This window comes from Pezoporus flaviventris, unplaced genomic scaffold (genome assembly GCF_033815535.1).
Source record: "Pezoporus flaviventris isolate CSIRO_AGI_PZ_B2104156 unplaced genomic scaffold, CSIRO_AGI_Pfla_v1 ptg000097l, whole genome shotgun sequence".
Taxonomy (NCBI): domain Eukaryota; kingdom Metazoa; phylum Chordata; class Aves; order Psittaciformes; family Psittacidae; genus Pezoporus; species Pezoporus flaviventris.
Window position 1 is genome coordinate 2,753,946 of NW_026892645.1, and position 26,575 is coordinate 2,780,520.

Genomic DNA, 26,575 nt, shown 5'->3' on the forward strand with positions numbered 1-26,575 from the left:
TCTTCCCTTCCCATCCCTGTTCTCCCTTCCTTCAAAGGATCCCAAACTAAAACAGCTGTCATGAGCTGCATGTAAGATCAAGATTTTATGGCTTACTTAGAAATAGGGTGCTATTTGTGAAGTGCTGAGTGGCTGCTTCAGCAAACTTGAGTGCAAGAGACTAGAGCTTCACAAATACTGGAAGCTGTGTGTATTTTTGAGAGAGGACTAAAATCCAAAACTCTAGAGAAAATAACTGTGTTTTCAAATAAAAATTAAAGGTCTTTAATTTGTAGAATCACTGGTCATGAGCTCTCAATATTCTTACAGCAGAATTAGAAGAGATCACTATGTAGCCAGTGTGGTTGGTAGCATGGGTTTTGTGATTCCAGCTCACAAGTCCAGGCAGCACAGATACATGTTTTGGATTTATAACAGGAATATTTCTCTGTTTTGTAACAAAGGTGTGAACTGTGATGCTGAAATCGATGAATGTGATTCAGACCCTTGCCAGAATGGGGGCGTGTGCAATGATCACGTTGGGTTCTACACCTGTACCTGTGCCCCAGGTTATCAAGGAATGCAGTGTGAGGTGGACATCAATGAATGTGTGAGCCAGCCATGCCTGCACAATGGGACATGTCATGACCTTGTTAACAGGTGAGAAATCAAGAGTTCTTTGACAGTTAGATACCAGGACTGAACAAAAAGTCACTTAGTGTAAACTGCGAATAGAAATCTGTGGGTGGAGTTGGAGTTAGTGTTTGGTACATCCCAGGGGGCCCAGTGGTTTATGGCAGTAAGTAAAAGGCCCCTCCCAGCAGCAGGACTCCTAAGGTGCTTAAAGGAAGACAGGAAAGTATTCCTGTTACTGCTTTTGGCTGAAAGATCAGATAAAAGGGGAAGTGATTTGCAGAACATGAATGGCAAAAGCAACTGCTGAGAGCATACCTGTGTCTGAATTTATCTCTTCACAGGTAAGGTGTGAACTCAGAGGCTGCTGAGGGTTGTCTGCTCTGGTATTAGCATGGCCTTTGTGCAGATAGGATTCTTTTGTCTTTTCCTCTGCCCCACAGATGGTGTAAGGACTGACAGCTCTGTTTGCTCTTTCCTCATACTGGGCTTTGCAGTTGAATGAAGAGCTTATGCATTGCTCTGTTTTGCTGCTCTACAGCTATCGTTGTGACTGCAGTGACACAGGCTTCCAGGGGGACCACTGTGAGGTGGATATCCTGGAGTGTGCCTCTGAACCCTGTCTGAACAGTGCAACATGTGTGGAAGGAATCAAAAACTACAGCTGTGTCTGCTGGCCCGGTAGGTTAGAAATCTGTGTTGCTATGCTAGTGTGTAGGCACACTGCAATGGAGAGCACATGCTAAGCTGCTGTGTTGAAGAAGTAAAGAATTAGTGATCATACTGTGTGATTTTTTCATTGTCTGAAGCAGGCTGCCACTGCTGCCCTTTACAGGCCCCCCCAAAATCCGACTGACCTCATGGCTGGGAAATACACCCAAGTCCCAGCTGTAAAATTTTCTTTTTTTTTCTGCCATTTTCCATTATGTGTTTTTCTGTCATGGGTTAATGCTTTCCTGCAAGGTGACCATTTGGCTCCTGCTTTTGACAGAGTGGAGAAAGTGGAGGGCCCTGGAACTCCCTACTAGATAGAATCATAGAATAGTTAGGGTTGGAAAGGACCTTAAGATCATCCAGTTCCAGCTCCCCTAACACCTCACACTAAACCATCTCACCCAAGGCTTTGTCCAGGCTGGCCTTGAACATCGCCAGGGATGGAGCATTCACAACTTCCCTGGGCAACCCATTCCAATGCCTCACCACCCTTACAGTAAAGAACTTCTTCCTTATATCCAATCTAAACTTCCCCTGTTTCAGTTTTAACCCGTTACCCCTTGTCCTATCACTACAGTCCCTAATGAAGAGTCCCTCCCCAGCATCCCTATAGGCCCCCTTCAGATACTGGAAGGCTGCTGTGAGGTCTCCGCTCAGCCTTCTCTTCTCCAGACTGAACAGCCCCAACTTTCTCAGCCTGTCTTCATATGGGAGGTGCTCCAGTCCCCTGATCATCCTCGTGGCCTCCTCTGGACTTGTTCCAACAGTTCCATGTCCTTTTTATGTTGAGGACGCCAGAACTGCACACAATACTCCAAGTGAGGTCTCACGAGATGAGCTGCAGTGTCTTCTGAGTCTTATTCTCACCTTCAAGGCAGCATCAATATTTGGCAGACTGGTTCCAGTGAAGCTGTGGATGATGCTGATACTGATGTCTCCTGGCAGGTTACACAGGGCAGCACTGTGAAGAGGATGTGGATGAGTGTGCAACATCTCCCTGTCACAACGGAGGCATATGCTTCGAGAGATCCAACCAAGCCTATTATGGGACGCAACCTGAGTTCCCCAGTAATTTCAGCTATAGCCAAGCAGCTGGTTTCCTCTGTTGGTGCCAGCCAGGCTTTGCAGGTGAGCTATGCAGTGAATTTTCGAGCTGTCTGCACCTGGCAGATGCTAATTGTTTGAGTAGATAGGAATGGAGCAATGTTATTTGTGCAACAAAAATCACTTGGTGACTGGCACTTCACAGGAGTGGCAGCCTGATGCATCAGGAATGTACTTCTGCTCACGTATTGTAGGAATATATTGCGGACAGCTGTCTGAATGTCATTCTCTGTCCAGCAAGCTTGTCTCGAGGCTGAGGCAGCAGCCTATGCACTTCCCAAGTGCTTTCAGGAATGCCCCCTGGCTATGCAGATGCCAGGGTGGTTTCTCTTTGTCAGTCTCTCATGCATGTGGCAGAATTCATCCTTACAGAATATCTGTGAAAGCCTCATCAGAGGAAACTAATTCCCTGGAGTCACAGATAACTGTTCTAGGTGTTCCCTTGATGAGACTACTCTCATGACAGCAAACTATATAATGAGGGTGGGTAGGAGAAGAGGGGTTCTTGATACCTTGCTCTTGGAACTAAGGGTTCTGTGGATGTTCAAGTAAAATTTCACCCTTTTCCTGGTTTGCAGATTGTATAAAAGGCTGATTTAACAGCTGGGGAAATTCCCTGGTAGGAGGGGCTAAACAATACTACTTTATTCTGTTTTGAGAGAAAAAAGAGAGTTGGGCCCACTGTTGCATGGATGGGGATGGTTCAGAAGTTCTGATTCTGCCACTGCTCTCTTTTGTGACACTGGAAAATCATACTCCATTTTCCCTAATGGTTTTGGTGGTAGTATCTACATGCTAGAGTGGCTGGAGAGACATGCTATAGTGCAAGAAATTATTTTGCATTTTTAGGGAACAGAAAATAAGTGTAAAAAATCTGAGTGCATTTGTCATTCAGATTCTTTCCTTCACTGATGCACCTGTGTACTCAAGATGCTTCTTTGTGTTTTCACTTAAAGGGGAGACCTGCTTTACCAACATTGATGAGTGTGAGTCCCAGCCGTGCCAGAATGGAGGGCTCTGTGTGGATCTTACTAATGGCTTCCTTTGTAATTGCCTACCAGGTTATTCAGGTAATGCTGATGAAGGGGGTGGCTGAAATCGGGTCCTTCTGGTTAACTAATGCTGAGCTCTGCTGCATTACTGCCTGGCTGCAGGACTGGATTCCAGCCCTGGGTAGCTCAGGCTGCTGGGCAGGGCTGAGATGAACTGTGGGGAGTGTGTGATGTCTGCAGTAGAGTGCTTGAATGTCATGAGAAAGCTCTTTGATTTTGGTTAAGAAAGTTGATAGGCTGTGAGCTAGATTTTGTAGAAGAGTCTAAGATCAGAGTATCTAGGGGATGTGTTTCCTGGAGTGGAAGTTCACTGGAAGAACTGTTGGGGGGGTTTATATGCATACTATGAGGGTGAACAAAACCCTTCAGATAAAAGAGGGGTGCTTAGCCTTCTAGTTGTCACAAGCTACTGATTCTAGCAGGTTGGATCACTGGCACATAAGCCATCTGTAACACATCTCCATTCCCTGACACCCCTGGATGATAAGAGCCAGCAATTTTTGACCGAAGGCAGTAATGTGCTATGTTAGGAGGTCAAAAGGTCTTTGTTTTGTGATCAGATGAAACCTTCTGTGTTTACAAGGGAATGGGGAGTCTGGCTTTTTACACAGATGCCCTGCCTGACCCTCATGGGTCTCATTTTTCTTGCTGAGAAGCTAGGGGATAGTGAATATTTCACATCAGCTCTGTTGGAAGGTACACTGCTGATGCTAAACCTCATCTTAGTTTAAAATATTCATTCTTAGTCTTCTGTGTCTTTAAATTCCATTTGTCCTCTCTGTTTTGAGCAATTTAACACCAAAAGTGGCTTAGAAGAAGGGTGATTCCCAGCACAAACTTGTATTCATGTACTTTGGAGGTGGAAGCCACCTTTCCACAGTGTTACTAGGCTGCCATCTCGTGGGAAAAATTAAAACTTGAAGCCCGAAGAAAACCATGTCCCTTTAACTTTCTTTCCACAGCAGGTAGCAGCATTCCAGAGGCTTAGACCTTTATTGCATGGGAAAGTTTTGTGGTTTCCTTCTGTGGTCATAGTGGTTGAACTCTGTTGTTGGTGTAACTCTGTCCAGCACTTTCCTGGGAAGACCCATTACACAGGCTTTTCACTCCCAGAATCTCAAATCAGCTCCCAGTTAATAGCTTCTGTAACTGGGCTGAATTCTTGGTGGGGTTTTCTGACCCATCTCATTTGCTTTGGATTCCTAGTTTAGGCTGGGCCAAGAAAAAAATGCTTTTGTAGGCGAGGCTTTTTAAAATAGGCTTTTATCTAAGCTCTTTACTGCTACTTTCTTGGGTAGTTACAAAGCTGTACTCATGAACTGAGATCTTGCCCAAAGGGGTGGTTTAAAGTTTATTCTAGTTGTCAGAATTTGTGCCCTGTTCCCTTTTTCTCCTTCAGTGCCCCAGCACCCTCACAGAGTTCAGAATTTCACTGTGCTTTGCTGCAGCTGCAGAGCTGTTTTAATCCTTTCCAATTCTTAGCATGCTCATGGGCAGAAAAGCTGATAGAAACGCAGGATGATGGCAAAGGAGTGCTAGAGTTCACTCTGTTGCATCAAATTTGGGTTCATTAGTACTTGAAGGGGATTAGAAGCAGGTTGCTCTTCTGGATATTGCTCTTGGTAAAGGACTTTGTCTCAGCTGAGGTAGTTCTGCCACATTAACAGAGTGAAAGGCTGGGAGCAGTCTGTGAGATCAGTGAGTGTGTGTGGAAGAGTGAAGCTGACAGGGAAATAATAGCAATTAATCTCCCCTCCTTTGTCAATTAATCCCAGTACAGTCATGCTGGGTAAACAGCTTATTACTTCATATTAGGATCACAGAACAACTTTGTGAAGCTTCCCATAATGTTTCTGTTCAAAACACATTTCTGTGGCAGCTTAGATCTGCCATGAACTTGGGTTTAAACTGCCTCCGCTGATTAAAGTGAACTTGCTACTCTGATGAAGAATGCTTTCTTGGGGCAGCAGGGGGTTCTTTCTGTACTTTTTTCCTTCAGGCTGAGGAATTTGGGGAGTGTTGGGATAACAGTGTGAGTCAGGAGAAATTCTTGCTTTGCAAATTAACTGCCTCAGTGCTGTCTCAAGCTACAGCAGTGCAGGGAGATGAAGCAGCTCTTTCTGAAGGAATGTTAGTGTAAAAGTGTTGCCTGATTCCCAAGAGAACGACATAATAGGTCCTGAAGAGTCTGTTCAGTGTGACAGTTTGTGCTTTAGTGGAGGATGTACCCTGAGAGGATGAAAGAAGTAGGAATCAAAAGATTGCATGGGTACTAAATGAAGTGAGAGGAGAATGAATCTTGCATGGTCTTGGAAGTGGTCAGCTGTGGTCAAGGAGAAAAAGCATGTTAGGAAAAGCCTGTCTTTAGGAAAAATAAAACCAACAAAATGAATGCTTTACCCATTGGAATGGTTTCAGTCACTAGATTAGGCCAGGACCTGAAAAAGACAGGTGCCTCCCCACTCATATTTGCACTCCTGCTAAAGTTGTCTCTAGAAAGGCAGTGTCCTAAAACACAGTGCTGTGGCACGGGTCAGCCTGGGTGAGAGGGGAAGAGCAGCATCATTTCAATTGCAGGCATCCCATGGCAGTGGCACCTTGTGATCATGGTGAAATTCTGAGCTGTTTTGCACATGGCTGAGGAATGTCTCTGCCTTGGTGAGGAATCAGAAGGTGATGTGGTGGTAAACTTGGGAGTGATTTTGACTGTGAATGTGTCTCAATATAATTGGAGTGCTTATTGACTGTTTTACTTTGTTCAGCCATAATGTCTTTGTCAATTGTCCTTAAAGAAGTGGGATACCTTCTGTGTAGCTAGCTATAAATGGTTACTCTGTAAAAGTGCTAGCCCAGATCAAATAGGCTGGAATTCCAGGGTCACAGGTCATGAAATAAATGGGAGATTCTTCTCCTTTCCAACCACCTTTGGATAGATTTAATTTTTGTGCAGCTATTTCTTGATGTCAGATTTGGTTTAGAGATATAGTCTTTACAGAAAGGGCAGCTAAAAGGTTAAGATAGTAAAGAGATTAGAGGACTATTACCCCCTTCAGCAGAATCCCTTTTGGTAAATATAGCTGAAGGAAGCTTGGGAACACTTTGAGAGACCCACATATACTTCCCTTCCATTCCACATTGCATCTCCCTTCTGGATCAAAGCTCCACGGTTAATCAGACCTTTTGACTTTCCTGTTATCTGATTGGAATGCCACAGGAGTGTACCTGCCAGTCTAGATCCTGCTGTGTCTAGGTGTCACGTGAGTTATGATCAAAAGTGTCTTCTGAGATCCTGATGCTTGTGACTGCACAATCTCTTTTGAACTAGCCCTGTAGATTTCCTGACTCTGGACAGCCTGAGATGTGCCAGCTCACCATGGTTAAAGTCTTTTTGAGAGGATTATTAATGGTGGAGCAACTCTTAAGAATAAAATTTGACTTCCTTACTAACTGAAATGGGTGAAGCCCAGCTTAATGTCATCTTTAGAATCAGGCCAGGCAAGTACTTGGACAGAGCAGTGTCTGAGAAGAATTCTTCTGCGAACGCTGAGATGGCAGTCTTGTAATGGTGCCTACCAGGAGAGATGACTTCCAGGGGTCAGATCCAAAGTTCTCTCTCCGTTCTGTAACATTTTGCTGCTAAGATCCCTCTGAGATAGTGTTCTTTATCTTGACCTCCTCCAAGAAGTTTTACAAATGATTAGGCACAAAATACTTCTCTGAATTTAAGCCCCATGGCTGAATCTTGTAAATTGCATGACTGCCGGTGTGTAAGAATGGGGACCTGAAACCTCTAGAAGGTGAATCATCTGATGCTTTTAATTTCCTTAAGAATCTTCCAGTTCTAAAGAAGCTAAGCAGTTACTCCTCAGTTATGTGTAGTTTGAAACAGATGATCAGTGATCCACCATTTGGCTTAGAAGAGGTCTTATTTAGGCATTTTATCTTGCGTATATAAATATATGTACGATTTAGAATTGTCAGTGACTGTATTTGTCCATCCTCATGTCTCTAAGAGAACCCTATATCCTTAACCTGATCCTGAGAAAAGCAGTGTTCCCAGTCTCTTATTAGCAATAGTCATGTAATGAATTTGAGAAGATGCAGTGGGGCAGGTGATCAGAATCTGTGCTGACTTGGACTACATGGATTTGGGTGTGATGTATTTGAAATGAACAATATACAGATAGACTCCATGTGTCAATATATACCTCTGTGTGTGTATATAAATCAAAACATGGATCTTTTAAAAGGGACTTAACATTCTCCAGTCTTCACAGTTACACTTTATAGTTGCAGTTGGCAGTTGAATGGGCATAAGCTACCCATTTGTTTTCTCTTGAACAGTAACAGAAGGGTCACACTAGCTAATAGAGATAGTATTTCAAATCTGTGCTTGGATAGGTCTGTGTGTGCATAGGACCCAGATGTGACTATCTGAGAAGTTTTGACTCCAAACAAACACTCACCATATCCCTCCCACTTGAAATATCTGTATAAATTTACTGGCATGTTTGGATTGAGTGGAAAGAAGAAAGTAAAATAGCTACAAGAGCAGTTGGAATGCTTTCTTTTAATATCTTAAAGTGATACTGCTACAGCAGATTCCAGACTCTGACATGTAGGAGTTTTTGTTTGCTGGACCTGACGTTGATACTAACAGAGGCTCCAAGTTTGGGGAAAAGCTCCCAGATAGCATTTCTTTGCAGAAATAAGAGCCTTCTCTGGGTTCCCTACAAGATGAAAGTACAATTCTGCCTCCAGGAACTTTACAATATGAAAGAACATTTAAAAAATCCCCACAAAACCCCAGAAATACAGAGGAAGAAAGAGATTACAGCAGTTAATTTTATAAGGTGGCTAATGAGGAAAGAGAGTTTTCATTTTGCAGTCCCGTGTTTGAACCCGTACAGTCGGCATAAGGCAGGGAATTTCCTTCCATTCAGTTTGACTTCAGCACAATAGGTGATACTTATTAAAACTTGAGCCTTTTCTTCGTGGATATTGCAGAGTGGAAATGCTTGTGCTCACCAGTGAGCAGAACAAGAGCACATGGAGGAAGGATGCTACGTGAAGGGCTGGTCCCTGATTAAGTTGGTGTTGAATGTACAGCAGAGCCCAGGTTGCACTCTGCATTTGGAACTCTCCTTATTTGTATGGTTTGGATATTACACAGTGGTGGAAATGCAGTGTGTTGGCTTAGCTTCTAAAAAGAAAAATCCATGTTTTGGCTTTGTTCCTGGAATTTGGCGGATTCACCTGGGAGGCGGTGAGGGCAAGAGATTGTCTCTTGACATTTTACTGTTGGAGCTAATGCTGTGGATAGTGCTGGGTATTACTGCAGCACACTGAGTGAGAATGCCCTGTGAGTACACATTCTTCATGTCAGCGCTGACAGGGGCCAGCTGGGGAGGTTTAGAGCCGGGCTGGATTAGTTCTCACTGCAGAGCAGGGCTCTTCTATATTGGCTGGTTCCATCTCCAATCCCTTTTTGTCTGACTGGCATCAGGGAGCGCTTACACACATTCTGCTGTTTCAGTGGAGCCTTTTTGTCATTCCTCCTCCCCCTTTCACCCCCATTTTTTTTTTTTCCCCTCAACTGTCACAAATGTCCACAAGGAGTCGGCCATGAAATCTGTGCTGATTGGTGTGATCCTGAAGGGAATTTTTCTGCTAGCAGGTAATGAGATCTATAGAGTAATTGCAGTGTGTCCTGAATGTTTGCGTGCCTGCCCCGGGCAGGGAGCTGGTTGTGCGATTAGTGGTAGCTGAAGGCATGAGAAGGAACAGGAATTGACTGGAAATGGAGAATGTTTTTTATTTTGAAGTGACCTAAGTTTTGTTTTGGAAACTTTAGGGGAAGGAATTTCCTTCTTGTGCAAGATGAAAGCAGAGCTGTCAGCATGCTCTGTGGGCATCCTTGCTGCAGTCCTGCTCTGCTCAGTGCAGTGATCCAACCCGGGGTGTTCCAACGTGTGGGTCCTTGGTTTTGGCCTCGGAGCACTGTGTAACCACACAGGTGTCTCCTGGTACTTCTGTGAAATGCTTGGTTTGCCTTATAGAGAGGTTTCTGCAATTTCCCTTTCTCTTTTCATGATGTAAAACTCCTTTCTTGAGAGGCAGTTTTTGTTTTAACTCCGAGGACACCCCTTTGGTGGCCTGTGCACTTCTCCATCTCCTCCCCCACTGTCCCCTTGAGTAGTGCACAGTGGGGGAGAGGTCAAAGCAGCGTGTTGCCATGGCAGTAATTGTGCAAATATAATTGTGTCGGGTCCGCTTGCAGCTTATTCTCTTTCTGCCCCCCTCTCTCCCTCCTCGCCTTTTTTCTTTTGATAACAATAATACAGACCCTAATTAGGATGCACCAGGGAAAGGTTGCTAGGAATTCTGTTGTCTTATGGGAGAGGGCAAGCCGGTGCTGGCCGGGAAGCCCCGCTGAACTCCCGTGTTTCAAGACTGGGCCCATGAATAGACCTCGTCCTATAAGTTTTTTGGTATATGACAGCTAAATTAGAAGATTTCTCTTTCTGTGTGCTTATTCTTTGAACATATTATGTGTCTTTGAAGTATGCGATTTATACTCTGTATGCAACGAATCCTTATTAATAGCAGTCAGTAAATCATTACCTTCATTCAGGGAATGGTGAGCTTTACGGGTTTTAGTAACACTTGATTTACGAAACAAGGCTCTTCTCACCACATGGGTTACACTTCAGAATCTAGTGGCTAGATTTGTATTTGAAACTACTGCAGGCTGTAAAAGCTCAGCAACTTCTGAGTGTCTGTTTCTGCCCCTGCCTCTGTGGGTTATTACCTTGGGACTGTTAGCTTAAACACTGCTAAATTAACTGGAATGTTTGAAAATAGTTGTCTCCAGATAGCAGCCTTTTAAATAACACTTGTCTGATTTTCAGATAACGAGTTCCACTGGCTTGTGTGTCTTTAACTAGATAAGAAACTCATTAAGTATTTTGAAGCCTCCTAATGATGCAGTGAATCAGGTTGGCAACATTGCTGTTACTGTTGATGGTTCAAATAATAGTAAACATTTGAGCTAAGAAATTCAGAGGCAACAGAGAAGAACAGGTTAAGAGTTACTTGGTTTTGTGAAATGGAGTTGTCCCCACCCTCTTATTTTATCAATGTACCCAGGTGACAAAAATCACTGGCGATGCTGGAGGAGGAGAGAGAGGGAGAGCACTGGGTGGTGAAGGGTAATGTCGCTGAGAGATATGTAAGGAGTTAGTGATGTAGCACCGTGTAACTATTCAATAAGGGGTGACTTCCAGGAAAAAATTGTTGTTAGCCAGATTCTCAGAACTCTTGCGGTTTCCTCTGTTACCAGTCTGTTTTAAAAACTGCTCCAAATTCAAATCTGGCTCTGCACTGGCTTCTAGGAGGGCAATTCCTCCTCCTGCTTTAGTGCTGTGGAGGATGGCTGTTTGCTGGCAGAAACAATGACAATGACAAAGATGATGCTTGTGGGTTTGGTTCCTCTAGGAAGAGCTGCACTCCTCTCTTCTGCTGCTGAACATTTCTTCCCTGTTGTAAGCTGTGAGGTTAGACAGCAGCGTGCAAAGATGTGAAGTGTCAGCTTATTCTTTTCACCCATTTCAAACCACTAATCTAAGAAAATCAAACCAGCTGCATCCCATGGGAAAGCTTGCTGTTTAATTAGCCACCAGCCTGGGGTTGTGCACTCACCATAGGGACTAATTTGCCACCTGGTGTGAAGCGCTCAGCCCACAGGTATCAGCTGGGAAGCTGCCTAGGCCGGATTCCTGCTGCGGCACAATGGGCAGAGCACACTGGCCAGAGGAAAGGGAGATGTGGTCAGGCCAGGAACGTGATGTGGAAAATGGGGCTCCCCACCCTGCCTCTCAGCCTTCTCAGAAATGCAGAGATTGAAAGCATCCCTCCTTTTGTTATCCAAACCCGACGCTATCTAATCCTCCTCATTGCCCTGTAAATATCAACAGCTCTGATCTGAAATGAGCATCATCTCAAGGATTTGGGCTGTATCAGACCTGTCTTCCTGACACCATTCAACAGCTGCCTCCTTTAAATCTGACTGCAGATTTGCTTCTTACACTTCTGAGAGCCCTCCAATCCACTAATAACTCAGAAAGTGCCACATAGTTCTACTGCTTTACTGATTTATCTTAACTCCAATTGAAGTCTTCCCATCTTATCCCAGGCTGGGATTCTCCAAGCTGAGAGATGTCCATTACATTCTATTTATTCCAGTTAATTCCCTTCAAGTCTGGCTATAGCTTTGTGCTGAAATCTTAATTCTGTCCTTGCTGCTTCCTTTACAGGTAAGATCACATGCCAGGTTCTGTGTGTTGAGCAAGCCCAGCATTAAAAGCTTGAGAAAAAGGCCTGTGCTGAAGGTAGTATTAGCAACTCTGAATCTGTCCATGAGTTGAGCTCTTCTTCAAGGCAGATGTTACTGGCCAAATTCAGTGCTTTTCCACAGGCAATACACAGCGGTTTTCTTCTAAAGCAGTTTAGGTCAGTAGAGCTGTGTCCTAGAGGAATCTGAGGTAATGTTGCCTACAGAACAGCTCTAGCATAACTGGAAAAGAGCAGAATTATCAGAGCCTTCCGTTCCTTTCAGTGCTTCTCAGAGCTCCATACATGTTCTGTCCCTACAGCCAACATTTTGGAGCTGGAAGCTTCACCAGTCTGCAGAGATAGCACTGGTAACAGCACTAAACATGGGGGCTAAAAAGGAGTAAAGCAGCTTGGTTAGACGGCAGGGTACTAGTGGTTTGTGCAAACTGTGAGGCATTGCTGGAGCATGAGGGGGACAAACTATCAAGATTGCAGAAGCCTGTCTCTTTGCTAAGTTCTTTTTTATCACACATCAAGTCCAGCTCCAGTGCTCCTAATGCCCCATCTCCCCTCATCTCTTCCCCTCAGGCAACTCTCTAATCTCTTTGACAAGCACATTCTGTCTAGTGGCTTTTCTTTCTAAATGTCTTTTGTGTTTTGATTCCCCTCCTTTGTGTGCAAATTCCTTCTTTTTCTTTCCGCTGTCCTCATTGTGCTCGCTGGTTAGATTCGAGCGGGTAATGCTATTAGATTGGGATAATCCATGCTTGGTTTATCTATGTGACTGTCTCTGAAGATTAGTGAAAACCAGTGTTATGGGCTAGATAAAGTGAACTGGTTCAGAAGGGCTCTTCTATCAGTCTGGAGATACTCAGGAAAATGACAGCAGGATTTCATTAGCCAGATTTGAGTGTAATGTCTTGTAATTTACTAGAGCCCTGTTGGGATCCATGTGCCTCCAGGAGACAGACATACACAGTGCGGTGCTTTTTACCCAGTTCACTTCTGGACAGAACAGGAATCAGCTTAGTGCAAGTGTGGCAAAATGCCTGTGGAGCATGTTTTGTTTGGTATTTGGTAGTGAATCGAGTTGTGAGTGTTTTACAACTCAGGGTCATTTCAGAATTTGAATTTTCTTAACTGAGGCTTTCCGTTAACTTCCCATTTAATGCCATCTGTAACAGTGTCTCTGGTCGTAGAATCATAGAATAGAATCATAGAAGAGTTAGGGTTGGAAAGGACCCTAAGATCATCTAGTTCCAACCCCCCTGCCGTGGGCAGGGACACCTTACGCTAAATCAGATCACCCAAGGCCTCGTCCAACCTGGTCTTGAACACTGCCAGGGATGGAGCATTCACAACCTCCCTGGGTAACCCATTCCAGTGCCTCACCACCCTAACAGGAAAGAATTTCCTTCTTATATCCAATCTAAACTTTCCCTGTTTAAGTTTTAACCTGTTACCCCTTGTCCTATCACTACAGTCTCTAATGAAGAGTCCCTCTCCAGCATCCCTATAGGCCCCCTTCAGACACTGGAAGGCTGCTATGAGGTCTCCATGCAGCCTTCTCTTCTCCAGGCTGAACAGACCCAACTTCCTCAGCCTGTCTTCATACAGGAGGTGCTCCTGTCCCGTGATCATCCTCGTGGCCCTCCTCTGGACTTGTTCCAACAGTTCCATGTCCTTTTTATGTTGAGGACACCAGAACTGCACACAATGCTCCAGGTGAGGTCTCACCAGAGCAGAGCAGAGGGGCAGGATCACCTCCTTCAACCTGCTGGTCACGCTCCTTTTGATGCAGCCCAGGATACGGTTGCTTTCTGGGCTGCAAGTGCACACTGCCAGCCCATGTTCATTTTCTCATCAACCAACACCCCCAAGTCCTTCTCCTCAGGGATGCTCTGAATCTCTTCTCTGCCCAACCTGTAGCTGTGCCTGGGATTGCCCCGACCCAGGTGCAGGACCTTGCACTTGGCAAGGTTAAACTTCATGAGGTTGTCATCAGCCCACCTCACAAGTGTGTCGAGGTCCCTCTGGATGGCATTCCTTCCCTCCAGGGTATCAGCTGAACCACACAGCTTGGGGTCATCGGCAAACTTGCTGAGGGCGCACTCAATCCCACTGTCCATGTCAGCGACAAAGATGTTGAACAAGACTGGTCCCAACACCGATCCCTGAGGGACCTCACTCGTTACTGGTCTCCAGCCGGACATTGAGCCATTGACCACAACTCTTTGCATGCAGCCATCCAGCCAGTTCTTTATCCACCGAGTGGCCCATCCATCAAATTGATGTCTCTCCAATTTAGAGACAAGGATGTCGTGTGGGACAGTGTTGAACGCTTTACACATGTCCAGGTAGATGACATCAACTGCTCTACCCCTGTCCATCAGTTCTGTAGCCCCATCATAGAAGGCCACCAAATTGGTCAGGCAGGATTTCCCCTTAGTGAAGCCCTGCTGGCTGTCACCAAGCACCTTGTTGTTTTTCATGTGCCTTAGCATGCCTTCCAGGAGAATCTGCTCCAAGATGTTGCCAGGCACAGAGGTGAGACTGACTGCTCTGTAATTCCCCGGGTCATCCATTTTCCCCTTCTCAAAAATGGGGGTTATATTTCCCTTTTTCCAGTTGTCGGGAACTTCACCCGACTGCCATAATTTGTCAAATATGATGGCCAGCGGCTTCGCAACTTCATTTGCCAGCTCCTTCGGACCCACAGATGGATTTCATCAGGTCCCATGGACTTGTGCACGTTCAGATTTTTAAGATGGTCTCGACCCAGATCCTCTCCTACAGTGGGCACAAGGTCTTCATTCTCACAGTCCCTGCATCTGCCTTCCAAGACTTGGGTGGTTTGGTCAGAGCCTTTGCCAGTGAAGACTGAGGCAAAGAAGTCATTCAGAACCTCAGCCTTCTCCAAATCCTGTGTAGCCAGTTCTCCTGAGAGCTTCCTGAGGGGGCCTACATTCTCCCTAGTCTGTTTTTTATTTGTATGTACCTGTAGAATCCCTTCCTGTTGTCTTTAATATCCCTAGCCAAGCCTAATTCTAACTGGGCTTTAGCTTTCCTAACCTGGTCCCTAGCTTCCCAGACAACATCCCTGTACTCTTCCCATGCCACCTGTCCTTGCTTCCACTTATTATAAGCCTCTTTTTTCATTTGAATTTTCCTCAGGAGCTCCTTATCCATCCAAGGAGGTCTCCTGGCCCTCCTGCTGCATTTCCTTCTGGTTGGGATGCAACATTCCTGAGCTTGTAGCAGGTGATCCTTGAATATCAGCCAACAGTCTTGGGCCCCTCTGCCCTCTAGGGCTGTATCCCATGGAACCTTACTAAGCAGGTTCCTGAAGAGGCCAAAGTCTGCTCTTTTGAAGCCCAGGGCAGTGAGCTTGCTGCACGCTCTTCTCACTGTCCCGAGGATCTCAAATTCGAGCATCTCATGATCGCTGCATCCAAGGCTGCCCTGGAGCGTCACATTTCCAACGAGCCCTTCCCTGTTGGTGAGCACGAGGTCAAGCATGGCACCTCTCCTTGTTGGCTCCTCTGTTACTTGCAGAAGGAAGTTGTCTTCTACACAATCGAGGAACCTCCTGGATTGCTTGTGCCGGGCCGTACCGTCCTTCCAACAGATGTCAGGGTGGTTGAAGTCACCCATGAGAACAAGGGCCTGCAAGCGTGAGGCTTTTCCTATCTGTCTGTGGAGTGCTTCATCCGCAGGTTCTCCTTGATCAGGCGGTCTGTAACAGATCCCCACAGTAATGTCTCCCATAGCTATATTCCCTTTAACCCTGACCCACAAACTCCCTGTCCCCAGACAGAGTTCCATGCTCTCCAGCCTATCCCTAACATAAAGGGCAACTCCCCCTCCCCACCTGCCAGGCCTGTCTTTCCTAAAGAGCCTGTAACCTTCCATTCCAACACTCCAGTCATAGAAGCCATCCCACCATGTTTCTGTGATGCCTATTATATATCGTACCCCCGTAGATGTGGTCAGATCTATAGACTTAATTTGAGTTTCAACATAGCAAATCTATTATGAAAGAAGCATAAAATCCTTCTCTGTGCTGTTGTATTTCTTTAAGGTCCTCTGCATGTTGGTTACCTGTGGTGTTGGAGGTTGTCTGGGAGAGGACTGTTTGGTGGATGATGGGGGCCGACTGGCTGAAGTTTTCTAAATAGCCCCTTCTTTGCAGCACCTGGAGGGCAGCACAGAAGTGTGGGGTTATTTTGCTCTTATGTCAGTGGTAGGCCACTATGTAGTGATCGTGAGGCTTCCTGCTGGGAGCTCTGGTTCATGGTGGTTTCCTGAAGAGAATGGCTTGGAGGGCAGCCTGTGCCTGCCAGGCTTGGTCTGGGAAAGGGAGTCACAATCCCCTGCAGTGAGATCCCATTTCTAAATCTCTTTCGCAGGTGTGGAATGTGCTGTTAACATCAATGAGTGTGAGGAGGGTCCCTGCAAGAATGGAGCTGTCTGTGAGGATGGCATTGCTGACTATACCTGCCACTGTGCCCCTAGCCAGGATGGCATTATATGGGGAGGGAAGAACTGCTCTGTCAAGCTCACTGGGTGCCAGACGCATGACTGCCAAAATGAGGCCTTGTGCATCCCAACCTACCAAGCTGAGAGCCATGGCCACCTGTGCCAGTGCCAGCCTGGTTTCTATGATGCCACATGCTCAACACCAACAACATTTTCCTTTGCTTCCAGAGGGTATCTCCTCATTGAGCTGCCCGTGAACAATCAGAGCAGGAGGGACGTAGCAGGAGATCAGCTTGCCAGCGTGTCCCTCCGGTTCCGAACCACCTTGCCCAGCGCTATCCTTTTTTACCGAGGCCATGAAGCTGAATACTTGTTCCTGGAGCTCTATGATGGCATTCTGCATGCAGGACTGAAGAAGGAGGATGTTTGGTACCTGCTGCTCCTGGAGGGACTGAGAGTTGATGATGGCCAATGGCATAAAGTTGAAGTTGTTCTGCACAGCACTATGGAGCTAAAGCTCTGGCATGACTCTTGTGATACAGGTGTCTGCCTGAAGAGTTCTCCTGTCCCACATGGCACTGCTTTGGTCTCACATACCTTCCTGAGCATGTATGTGGGAGGTGCCGAGGATTCAATGGCCAACAACACACATAGCCAGCAAGGCTTTGTTGGCTGCATGGAGGACTTGCAGGTAGACACTGAAGCTGTGCTCCCAGCGGACCTGCCTCAGGGCGAGTCCTCCCCGGTGAAGCGGGGCTGTGACCGGACTGAGTGGTGCCTCTCCCAGCCCTGTTTCCATGGAGGGCTGTGCGTGGACCTTTGGGCAGCCTACAGGTGTGACTGTTCCAGGCCTTATGGAGGCCCAGCTTGTTCATATGGTAAGTGCCATGTGATTTACATCTGCCAGCTCCTCTGTCACCCCATGCTTTAAAAATACTGGATAAGCATTAAAGATACCTGGTAAGCAGTGATGCTAGCTCTGGAAGCAGTATTTTGTACTTGACCAGTGAGAAAACTAAAGCAAACCCCTCTGGGAATAAAATTCTCATTGATCCCTTCCCTGTCACTTGCTCCTGCAGGAATGATTGTCAGTTTGTGATGCAGGTGTTATTCCTTGTTGAGCCAGAGGCTCTGACTTTATCTTTGTATCAGATCTATGTGAATGCAGCAGGTCTGGGAAGTTGTCTTACTGTGAAAAGTTGATCTTGAGCTTCAGAGTTGAGGATGAAGAAGAATGTATTTCTTTATAGATAAAACACAGTGTTAAAGGAAGCTCTTTGACAATTTTGAGTTAAAGTAATATCTGTTTGCATTTTTCTTTTGTTCCTGCAAGGCTTACAGTAATCCTGCTCAGTTTTTTGTTTCACCCCTCAGCCCAAAGCATGACAAGGACAAGGTGGTTCTGCTGTTACCAAATTCACACATTTTAAAAGCAGATTTGTAGTTTACAAGTCCTTGAGTCAATCTGCTACATGGCAAGGGCTCTGCCAGACCTGTGTTTCCCTCTTCTGCTACTTGGGTGCTTGAATTCATGCCTTCCAGAGAAAGCAAGGGTGCGTTCGCCTACTTAATTTAACAGACCTGTGTGGGGAGAGAGCCCAATTACTCTGATCCATGTTGAAAATGTTGGGAAGAATAATCTTGCCACATTCATATAGAGTTGCTGCTTAGAATATCCCTGTGCCAGCTGCATTCCCCTTGCCACTGAGCTGATGTGAGTTTCTTTTCTTTTCCAGAGCGCCCGGCAGCAACATTTGGCCTAGAGAATTCCACCAGCTTTGCCTCTTTCAGCCTCTCTGACAGCCTTGGTACAAACTTCAACATCTCCTTTTTCATTCGGACTCGGAAACCTAATGGTTTGCTATTGCAGTTCAGCAGTGAAACTGCCCCCTGCCTCACCGTGTACTTGAGGAATGGCAGGCTGCGGATACAGATGTTGTCTGCAGATACTGTGACATTTCCAGAAAATCTGGTTGATGGCAGAAGACATTTGGTAGCTCTGTCTTTCCAAGGAGGAATTGTTTTTGCTCACCAATCGGACGTGCATGTGGAGCTGGGACAGCTCATAGCAAGACCTCTTTTAGCTGGTTACGAAGTGTATATTGGTGGGCATCCTAATCCAGACAATGCAGATACGTGGGGAGGTTATTTTAAAGGCTGTTTGCAAGACCTCCAGCTGAACAGCCACCAAATACAGCTTCTTCATGTTGAGAACTACAGTCTGCCACAGGAACTCAATAGGACTCAGAGTGGTAATCTGGTGAATGGTTGCATCTCTGATAACACCTGCAAGGTATGATGCCTCTTGTTTGGCTCTACATGCGTGCAGTTGTTTATTATAGTTCTGTGCTTACGGAAGAGTTCGACTGTCGCCGATACCAGGAAGATGGTTATTTTTAAGTTTTGGAGGACACATAGTCCCGTGTGCTCCTTTGTCACTCAATAGTCTACGTACAATTTTAGCACCAAGTTTGCCCTGTAGTTTTTATAGTTTGTGGAACTTGGGCAGTCCTGCTCTTATGTGGCCTATCTCTGTTTTGCTGAGCCCGCACACTTGTTCCAGTTTCCAGCCTCACAGCAGTAACCTTCCCAGCTCCTCCCTTCCTCCTGCTTCAATTGCACAAGAACCTCTTTTCCCAGGAATTTGCTGCTTCAGCAAGGACAGTTCAAGGAACTGTCTCCATAGTGCTCTTAGATGAGCAGCTGCCTCTCCTTCACACCACACGTGAAGGTGGGGTGACCATACTCCCTAATTCTGCCCTTCTTGCTCATGGTGCTGTAACGTATTGCCATGCCTCTGGTATTAGGTGTGTCCTCCTGGTAACAGAACTTTCCAGGAGCATTGCAGCTTGTTTGTTCTGTTTCTCACCTTTGCTTTAGTGCTTTGATCTTTTCTAGATTGATGGAACTCTGCCTGGGGAGTATCTCATCAGCACCAGTGCACACAGGGAGAGGAAGGATTTTGGGATTTTTTTTGTGGAAAGACCCTTATGCTTTCTTCGCTGCTGTTGAGTCAGTTTTAATTACCCTTCTTTCTTGATTCAAGCCCTGCTTGTACTAATCTTTGCTGTCACGTTTCCTTCTACCAAATTCTCTTAGATGCAAAGAGGAATTACTCTGCCTCTAAATTCTGCTGGTTTGCTTTTCAGTCTGAACCGTGTCAGAACGGGGGCACATGCACTGTCACCTGGAATGATTTCCATTGCAGCTGCCCAGTAAATTTCACTGGGAAATTTTGTGAAGAGAGAGTCTGGTGTGAAAGTGACCCTTGTCCTGAAGCTACCACCTGTGTAGATGTTCCAGCAGGATACGTGTGTGAGTACTGTTCTCCTGCTTATCTGATGGTAAAATCCCCAGTGTTCACTGTCTGTAATCTCTGTAAGGTTCAGCTGTTTCTAGACTGTCGGGTTATTTCACCACACAGGACCAGTTCAGTGTTGCAGATGTGTCTGAGTTCTCTCTTAAGACAGAACCATAGAAAATAAGCAGACTAGTTGGCTAGTGATGCCCTGATGTGGAGGGAGGGATGTTTAGTGGCTAGGAAGTGTCCTGGAACTTGGGTGTTGGGGTGTTCCCAGCTCCACCATCCTGTCTCAGCAGCTTTGGATGTGTCACTTCCTGACTTACACTGTAGTTTTTTTAGCAGTAAAAGGGGAATAGTGTTTCTGTGCAGTGCTGTGAGACTGCTGAGTAAAAACTGCTGCACAAGAGCTGGATATTATTATTAGAAGTGCAGTTGTAAACAGGAAGGACTTTAAGGATGCCAGCAGCTAGGGCTGTAATCCTACTCACACTAAGCTTACATGGTTCTTAGGAGAGAACATGCCAGGAGTTTGCCATTGGTCTGTCTCCAACATGACACCAACCGTCTTTCAAATCCCTTATGCTCTACCCCACCCCTTTTATTTCTAGGTCTGTCTAATGCAACATTTGATAGTTATGCTGCAATTGAATTTACCAGCAGTGCATCAGTGACTAGAACTCTGAGCAGCCTCCATGTGGACTTCAGAACCAGGGATGAAGATGCTGTTTTGCTTTGGGCTGTGGAAGAAGTGGATTCCTTCCAGATAGCCATTAAGAACTCTTCCCTGCTTGTTGACATCAGGAGTGGGAATAGCATCGAAGGTGTCAGCTTCCTGAGTCAGAATTCCATCACGGACGGTGCCTGGCACAGCATCTCTGTGTCCATGGAAGAGCCATCTGCCCTTTCTTCCAGATGGCTCATTCGTTTGGATGACTCTGTTAATATGACTCTGCAGGGAACTGCTGGGAACTTGGACTTCCTGAAGAGCAACGCACTCATTGTTGTAGCTGAAAACTTCACCGGCTGCCTCGGACAAGTGAGGATCGGGGGGATCTACCTGCCTTTCACTGGCCACCTCTCGTACCCCCAGGCAGAGCAGTTCCAGCAGTCCAGCAGAAGGACCATCCAGCTGGGCTGCACTGGTGCTGATGTTTGTGCTTCCAGCCCTTGCCTCAATGCTGGCACTTGTGAGGACTTGTTCAATTCCTTCAGCTGCGCCTGCAGTGCTGGCTGGGGGGGGCTGCTCTGTGAGGCTAACATTGATGACTGCCAGTCCAGCCCATGCGTGCATGGGGACTGTGTTGATGAAGTAGCAGATTTCCAGTGTCAATGCTTCCGGGGGTTCATTGGGAAGAGGTGTGACATCAACGTGGATGACTGCGTGCGGCACCAGTGCCTGAATGGGGCTACCTGCATCGATGGGGTTTATGGCTACTCCTGCAAGTGCCCTCCTCACTATTCGGGACCTCGCTGCGAGTAAGTGCCTTGGTTGGTTTGGTGCAGCACATAAATTGGGCTTTTATTTTGGGAAAATTTCTCATTGCAAGTATCTGGTAGGTGAAGCACCTGAATTGTGCTGTGAATTGGAAGGTGCTGTCCAGGTCCGAATCCTCCCTGTCAGGTGCTCAGTCTCATCCAGGATAAGGGTCCTTCCTTTTCCTGTGGATTAGCCCCCTGCCACATTTCAGAGCTGTTTAAAGTGCAAGTCCTGTATTCTAGATTCCAGGTGCATTGCATGTCCTGGAGTGACAAGAGTGGTGCCAGGGGAATGGGTTCCTGGGCATAGGGCAGTAGGGGGACAGTCTGACCTCTGCTGAGAATGCTGGTTTTGATAAAGCTTTGATGCTGGGTTTCTAGAGTTGACCTGTAGGAGGAGTTCCTAACTGGTTGTTTATGGAAATGCCCATTGCTACTCCCTCTTTGAAAACAAGCCTGACCCTGACAAATACTTTCCTTTAATACTAGATAAAAATACATCTGCACTCCTACACTGACTAACAGCATTCCTTCAGCAAAGGGCTTGGTTGTATTTTGTCATTGGATCTAAGACTGCAGGCATTGTTTCTGTGTACTGGTTGAAAAAATGTGTATTTGAGTATCCTGCTCCTTATCAAATATGGACTGGGAGGAAAAAGGTTATTTACCCATCACCTGCTGCCTGCACTGCTTAGCAGTGCACATTTCCTGACCCCTCCATGGAGCTCATGTAAAATCTGGTGGGAAATCAGTATGGAGTCAGGAGGAGGGCTGGGTTTTTTTGATAAAGTCTATATTTATAGCATTTGTATTAGTATTGCAAAAATCCAGCATATTTTAGTCACCAAGGTATGCCTCATATCAGTAAAGGAGGTAGGAATCAACATGTTACTGAGATTTCCATATACTTGTGCCTGTTCAAACTGAACATTGACACAAATACACGGCTGAGCTTCAGTTACGTGATATACCCAGGTTCAATTCCCTGTTCTTGCTTCATTCTGGTGCAGTTATCTGGTACCTGTGTTAGCCTTGGTGGCCTTGCTGTGCTGCAGTTTGGCATTCCAACAGAATCCTGCTTCTGTTTTCATCAGCAAGAATAAGCAACTGTGTGAGGAAAGCCCTAGTGCTGGCACAGCTCCTGTGTGTTCTCTGGGTGTGCTCAAAGTAATGCTCTGGTATTATGGGTGATTTTTGAGACTGTTCCCATGTCCGCTTGTGTCAGACTCCTTCCAGCTACCAGTGGCTGTGCTGTGGCCCTCACCAGCCCAAATACACTTTTACCTTCCCCAGAACCTGGTTGATTTAGGGATTGTCTTGTTTTTCCCAGATGGCCATTCCCACCTGAGCAATGTGGGAAGAACTTCACCTGCCTGAATGGTGGCAAGTGCATCAGTGAGAGCTGGGGAGCCAACTGCACCTGCAAGCCAGGATTCACTGGAAGGAAGTAAGTGCTGGTTCTCTGATGCCTGCAGAGGAGCTGGTGCTCCAGTTGTTACATCAAGGGGATGCCTGAGCAGATTCAGTGCTTCCTCCTCTGGCACTTTTGCCATTCAAACAACTGCTCCAAAACTGTATGAGCTGTTGTTTTACCAAGAGGCAGCTTGATACGATCCTGCTGACAATACCAGTTCTTGCAGTGTGAACTGCTTCCAAGTAGTTCTGAGCCTCATGAGAATTCATTAACTGTGCTAAGGACCCGAACTGGCTTCAGTCATACAGACATGACAAAAGGAGGATCGGATGAAGGGGGAGGAATTCAGTGTTGTTGGACCCTGGAGGAAGCACCTGAAAAACGTGCAACAGGAACTTCTCAAATGAATGAGGCTATTTCAGCCTGTGTGATCCTGTGTTCTGTGGCACAAACACACACGTGACAAACCTCATTTAATTCCAATGTGCTTTTCCTTTCCAGTTGTCAAATTAACATAAACAAGTGTGAGCCAAACCCTTGCCAGAATGGAGGCACCTGTCAGGACTCTGAGAACAAATACGAGTGTCTGTGCAGTGCCAGCTACACCGGAGAGCGCTGCGACATCAACGTAAGCCCTTCCTTTCCCTTGTGCTCCTTCTGTTTTCCCAAACTGGGTTGTGAGGTGCAGCAGCTGTAGGCTTAGAATCATAGAATCATGGAGTGGTGTGGGCTGGAAAGGACCTTAATGCTCATCCACTTCCAACCCCCTGCCACAGGTGGGTTCTAACCCACCTTTCACTTGACCACGTTGCTGAGAATGCAGAGTTCCAGGGGTGGGGAACACTGAGGCTGCCTGCATGCCACAGCCCCCTGCACGCCAGCACCACTGGGAAATCAGCTGGTACCAAGGAAACCTGAAGTGGGAGATGACTTTTCTCTTGCAGTGCTGTTGCATGTTAGGCTCCAGTGTGTAAGACTTGCTTTTTCTCTGTGGAGCTGTTGCATGGAGCGGTAGCTTGTCTGGTAACCTGGGAATGTACTAACCCGAGCTGCATGGACGAGCCTGTGCGCCACGGCGGGGTTTGCTGCTGTTGCTGTTACTGAGGCTTCTGTAATGCATGTGCCAGGGGGTCACTGACATTTCCAGTTTGCATGCATAGACTCCTTCAGGCATCTTTCTCCTCTGTCCCAGGACACTTCTTATGGGTTCCTTGTTTCCATCTTCATCCTCCCCAGTGCTTTTTGCAGGACTGTCTTGTCTTTTCCCTCTTTAAAGGCCAGGGCCTGGCGGGGCAGGGAGGAGGGCAGGGCATGGCTGCTGGCTGGGGGTGCTGTGAACATAGCTGTGGAAGCAGAGGGCTGTTAGCTGTGCTCTCGCTCTTTCTCCCTCCCACCACCAAGCAGCAGGGATGGGCTGCTGGAAACACCTCTCCTGTTGGTGCTCGTGACTAACCCTGTGCATGCTGTGCAAAGCTAGAACTAACCCTGAGCGCATCCTTGAGTTCTGGCTGGCTCAGAGCATCCACTTGAGCTTCAATCGTGTGAAAATGGCAGAAGGGCTTCCAGGTACTGGGGGATTATTCCTCCTGAGCTGCATTGTTTTGTGACATTAGCATAGGCTGTAAGGCGTTCAAATGATGGAAATAAGCTGGAATTCTGGTTTGATCTCCAAGGTGGCAGATACTAGTGTGTGTTAGCAGTAAGAAATATTTTAAAGCTTTTTTAAGGACAAAAATGCCACAGTTTTATTTCATTCTTTGTTGTTGTGTTCCGCACATTCTTAATCCCACCAGAACCTAAAGCGCGTGTGTTCGGGTAGGTTTCTCTCCTCAGTACTTGGCCCTTTTATCATCTCTGTCTCCCATCCATGTACTTCTCCTTCCTTCTACAAGTTGTCTGCAAGCATTTTTATCTAGTGGGGACATTAAATATGTGCCTTGGTGAGAAGTTTTGAGCTATGAACTCAATGGATCTTGTTCGCTGTGCCCATTATTATTATTATGGTCTGCTCTTGGTTTTTAATAATGGGCTATTTTTAATGCCAGGTTTGAACATGTTTTGCTGAGAGATTAAAGAAGGGACAGGAGCATTCTCTGTGCAGGTGCCCTCAGACCCTTGTTCCTTCCTTGTCCTTTCCCATTCAGGTACAGGGTACCCTTGCTTCTCTGAGAACTTTTTGCCCTAATCTGACCATTTTGGGTTCTTCGACTGCAGTTATTGTAACCATGGGAGTTTCATTGTTTCTCCATTAATTTCTCTTACAGAAAGGGACTCCAGGGGCTCTCTTCCCCTCCCCACTAATTGAAGTAGCTGTCCCTGTAGCCTGTGGCTCTTTACTGCTACTCAGTATTGGTCTCATATTCATGATTCTCACTGCAAGGAAGAGGCGCCAATCAGAGGGAACCTACAGCCCGAGTCAGCAAGAAGTGGCAGGAGCACGGTTGGAGATGGACAGTGTCCTAAAGGTGCCACCTGAAGAGCGGTTAATATAGGCCCTGCAGTGACAAGGAGATGTACCTGCAAGGTCTGCTTTGACCTTGACCTTTTTCCAGCACTTGCAGCAGCAGAACCACCCCATCCCAGTTTTCTTAAGGCGTGTGTGGTGATGAAGACGTGGACTTAGAAGGACCAGGCAGAGTGTGCAGGCAGCGGCTGCTCCAGCGGGTTTCAGTGAGCCAAGTCAGTGCAGAGCACTGGCTCTGTGAGAGGCTCTCCTTCTGCCCTCCCTGCCCCATGGACTCCTCCAGCCATTCAGGGGCTGGGGAGGGGCTCTGGCTCCATTACCCCTTTCGGGCAGCAGTGGCATAGTTACATCTGCTTTCAATGGCAGGGTTAAATTAGGTGCTAATTTACAGATTCAGATCTTATATATGCCTTTAAGGAGCATTGTGTAGAGGGTGTTTAAGGTTGGTTTGTCTGTACTGGTCTGTTTCTGTCAACTGAAAAACACTCGAAGCTTTCCCAGCTCAGGTGTGTGGGGTTGCACCAGCAGCCTTCAACAGCAACAGCAGCTGAGACCTCCTGCCCTGCCACAGCCACCCTGCACAGGGATCTGCCAGGGATGACTGAACTCATTGTGCAGATCCGTGTTCTATGGAGCGATGGCTGTTAGCCATTCCCACGGGTACCGCGGCCAGAACTGGGCGCGTTTTGGGCCGTTCGCTAAACTTGCGGCTCGTGGGGGAGCAGGGAAGGGATTCCCAGGGTGCTCTGCAGGCCCTGGCCTCTTGTGTGACAGGGAGGGGACAGTGAAGGGCGGGGGGAGCTCCTGTCTGGCACTGCTGTCAGCACAGTGCAGCTCGGAGGGAGGCACTGGGGAACGGGGTGAGGGATGTGAAAGGCAGCGCTGGCCGCGTGGAAGCTCTAACCCCCTGTTCTACCGCAGCAGCCGGTGTGGGCCCATCTTAGCAACTCCTCCGTGGTGGGAGCAGTCGGGGTTGCAGGCGCTGCCCTGCTCCTGGCAGTGGTTGCGGCCACGGCGATTGTCATGAAGAGGAGGAGAGCAACTCAGGGAACGTACAGCCCGAGCCGTCAGGAAAAAGACGGGGCTCGAGTGGAAATGTGGAACGTCATCAAGATGCCCCCAACCGAGCGGCTGATTTGAGAACTGAGGTCACACAACAGCGTCTCTGTCTTAGGTCATGGGATGTGTTTTTGTAGGCCAGGTCTGTAATGCTTTAAGCTTCTTCATAGGCTACTGCCGCGTGCCTGCTGCTACTTGCAGGAAGATTCAGCTGCTTGAATGAGCTTGGTTATTGCAGCTCATCCCATCAATAACTGTGTAAAACGGATTTGCCAGTAAAGGTTGGGAGGGGAAGAAAATGTGGAGGGAGGGAGGAGGAAAGTGTGGCTGTGGTGGCAGAGTGGGGACACAGACTCACTGTCACAAGGTCGTGCTGCATGTCACCAGAGAGCAAGGCCAGCAGCAATTGCCTCTGGCACGTGGTCACCGTGAAAGGCACCTGCAGATACGTGAGGTAGGTCAAATTAATGGGAATTAAACACCATGTTAAGAAATAATGTGAAGAACGGGGTGGTTTCAGACCTGTGTGCCTGTGCCTCTTCTGCAGGAGGTCACTGGCTGGT

The 26,575-nt window shown here is 46.9% G+C and overlaps 1 protein-coding gene across 11 annotated transcripts in view; it reads left to right on the forward strand.

Annotated features, from left to right (window-relative positions):
- The window catches only part of CRB2 (crumbs cell polarity complex component 2), a 64,512-nt gene extending 38,163 nt beyond the window's left edge, over positions 1-26,349 (forward strand). For 10 of the 11 annotated variants that reach the window (XM_061477095.1, XM_061477093.1, XM_061477090.1 and 7 more), the window contains 11 exons: positions 444-639; positions 1,154-1,293; positions 2,272-2,454; positions 3,387-3,500; positions 16,226-17,173; positions 18,032-18,588; positions 19,445-19,610; positions 20,208-21,075; positions 22,406-22,522; positions 22,991-23,117; positions 24,754-25,626. In XM_061477095.1, the coding sequence (XP_061333079.1) occupies positions 444-639; positions 1,154-1,293; positions 2,272-2,454; positions 3,387-3,500; positions 16,226-17,173; positions 18,032-18,588; positions 19,445-19,610; positions 20,208-21,075; positions 22,406-22,522; positions 22,991-23,117; positions 24,754-24,981 (3,644 nt within the window). In that variant the 3' untranslated portion in view covers positions 24,982-25,626. Of the gene's footprint in view, positions 1-443; positions 640-1,153; positions 1,294-2,271; positions 2,455-3,386; positions 3,501-16,225; positions 17,174-18,031; positions 18,589-19,444; positions 19,611-20,207; positions 21,076-22,405; positions 22,523-22,990; positions 23,118-24,753; positions 25,627-25,874 lie in introns of those variants that run through there. The other variant, XM_061477089.1, reaches the window with a different exon arrangement.
- The last annotated feature ends 226 nt before the right edge of the window (positions 26,350-26,575 follow it).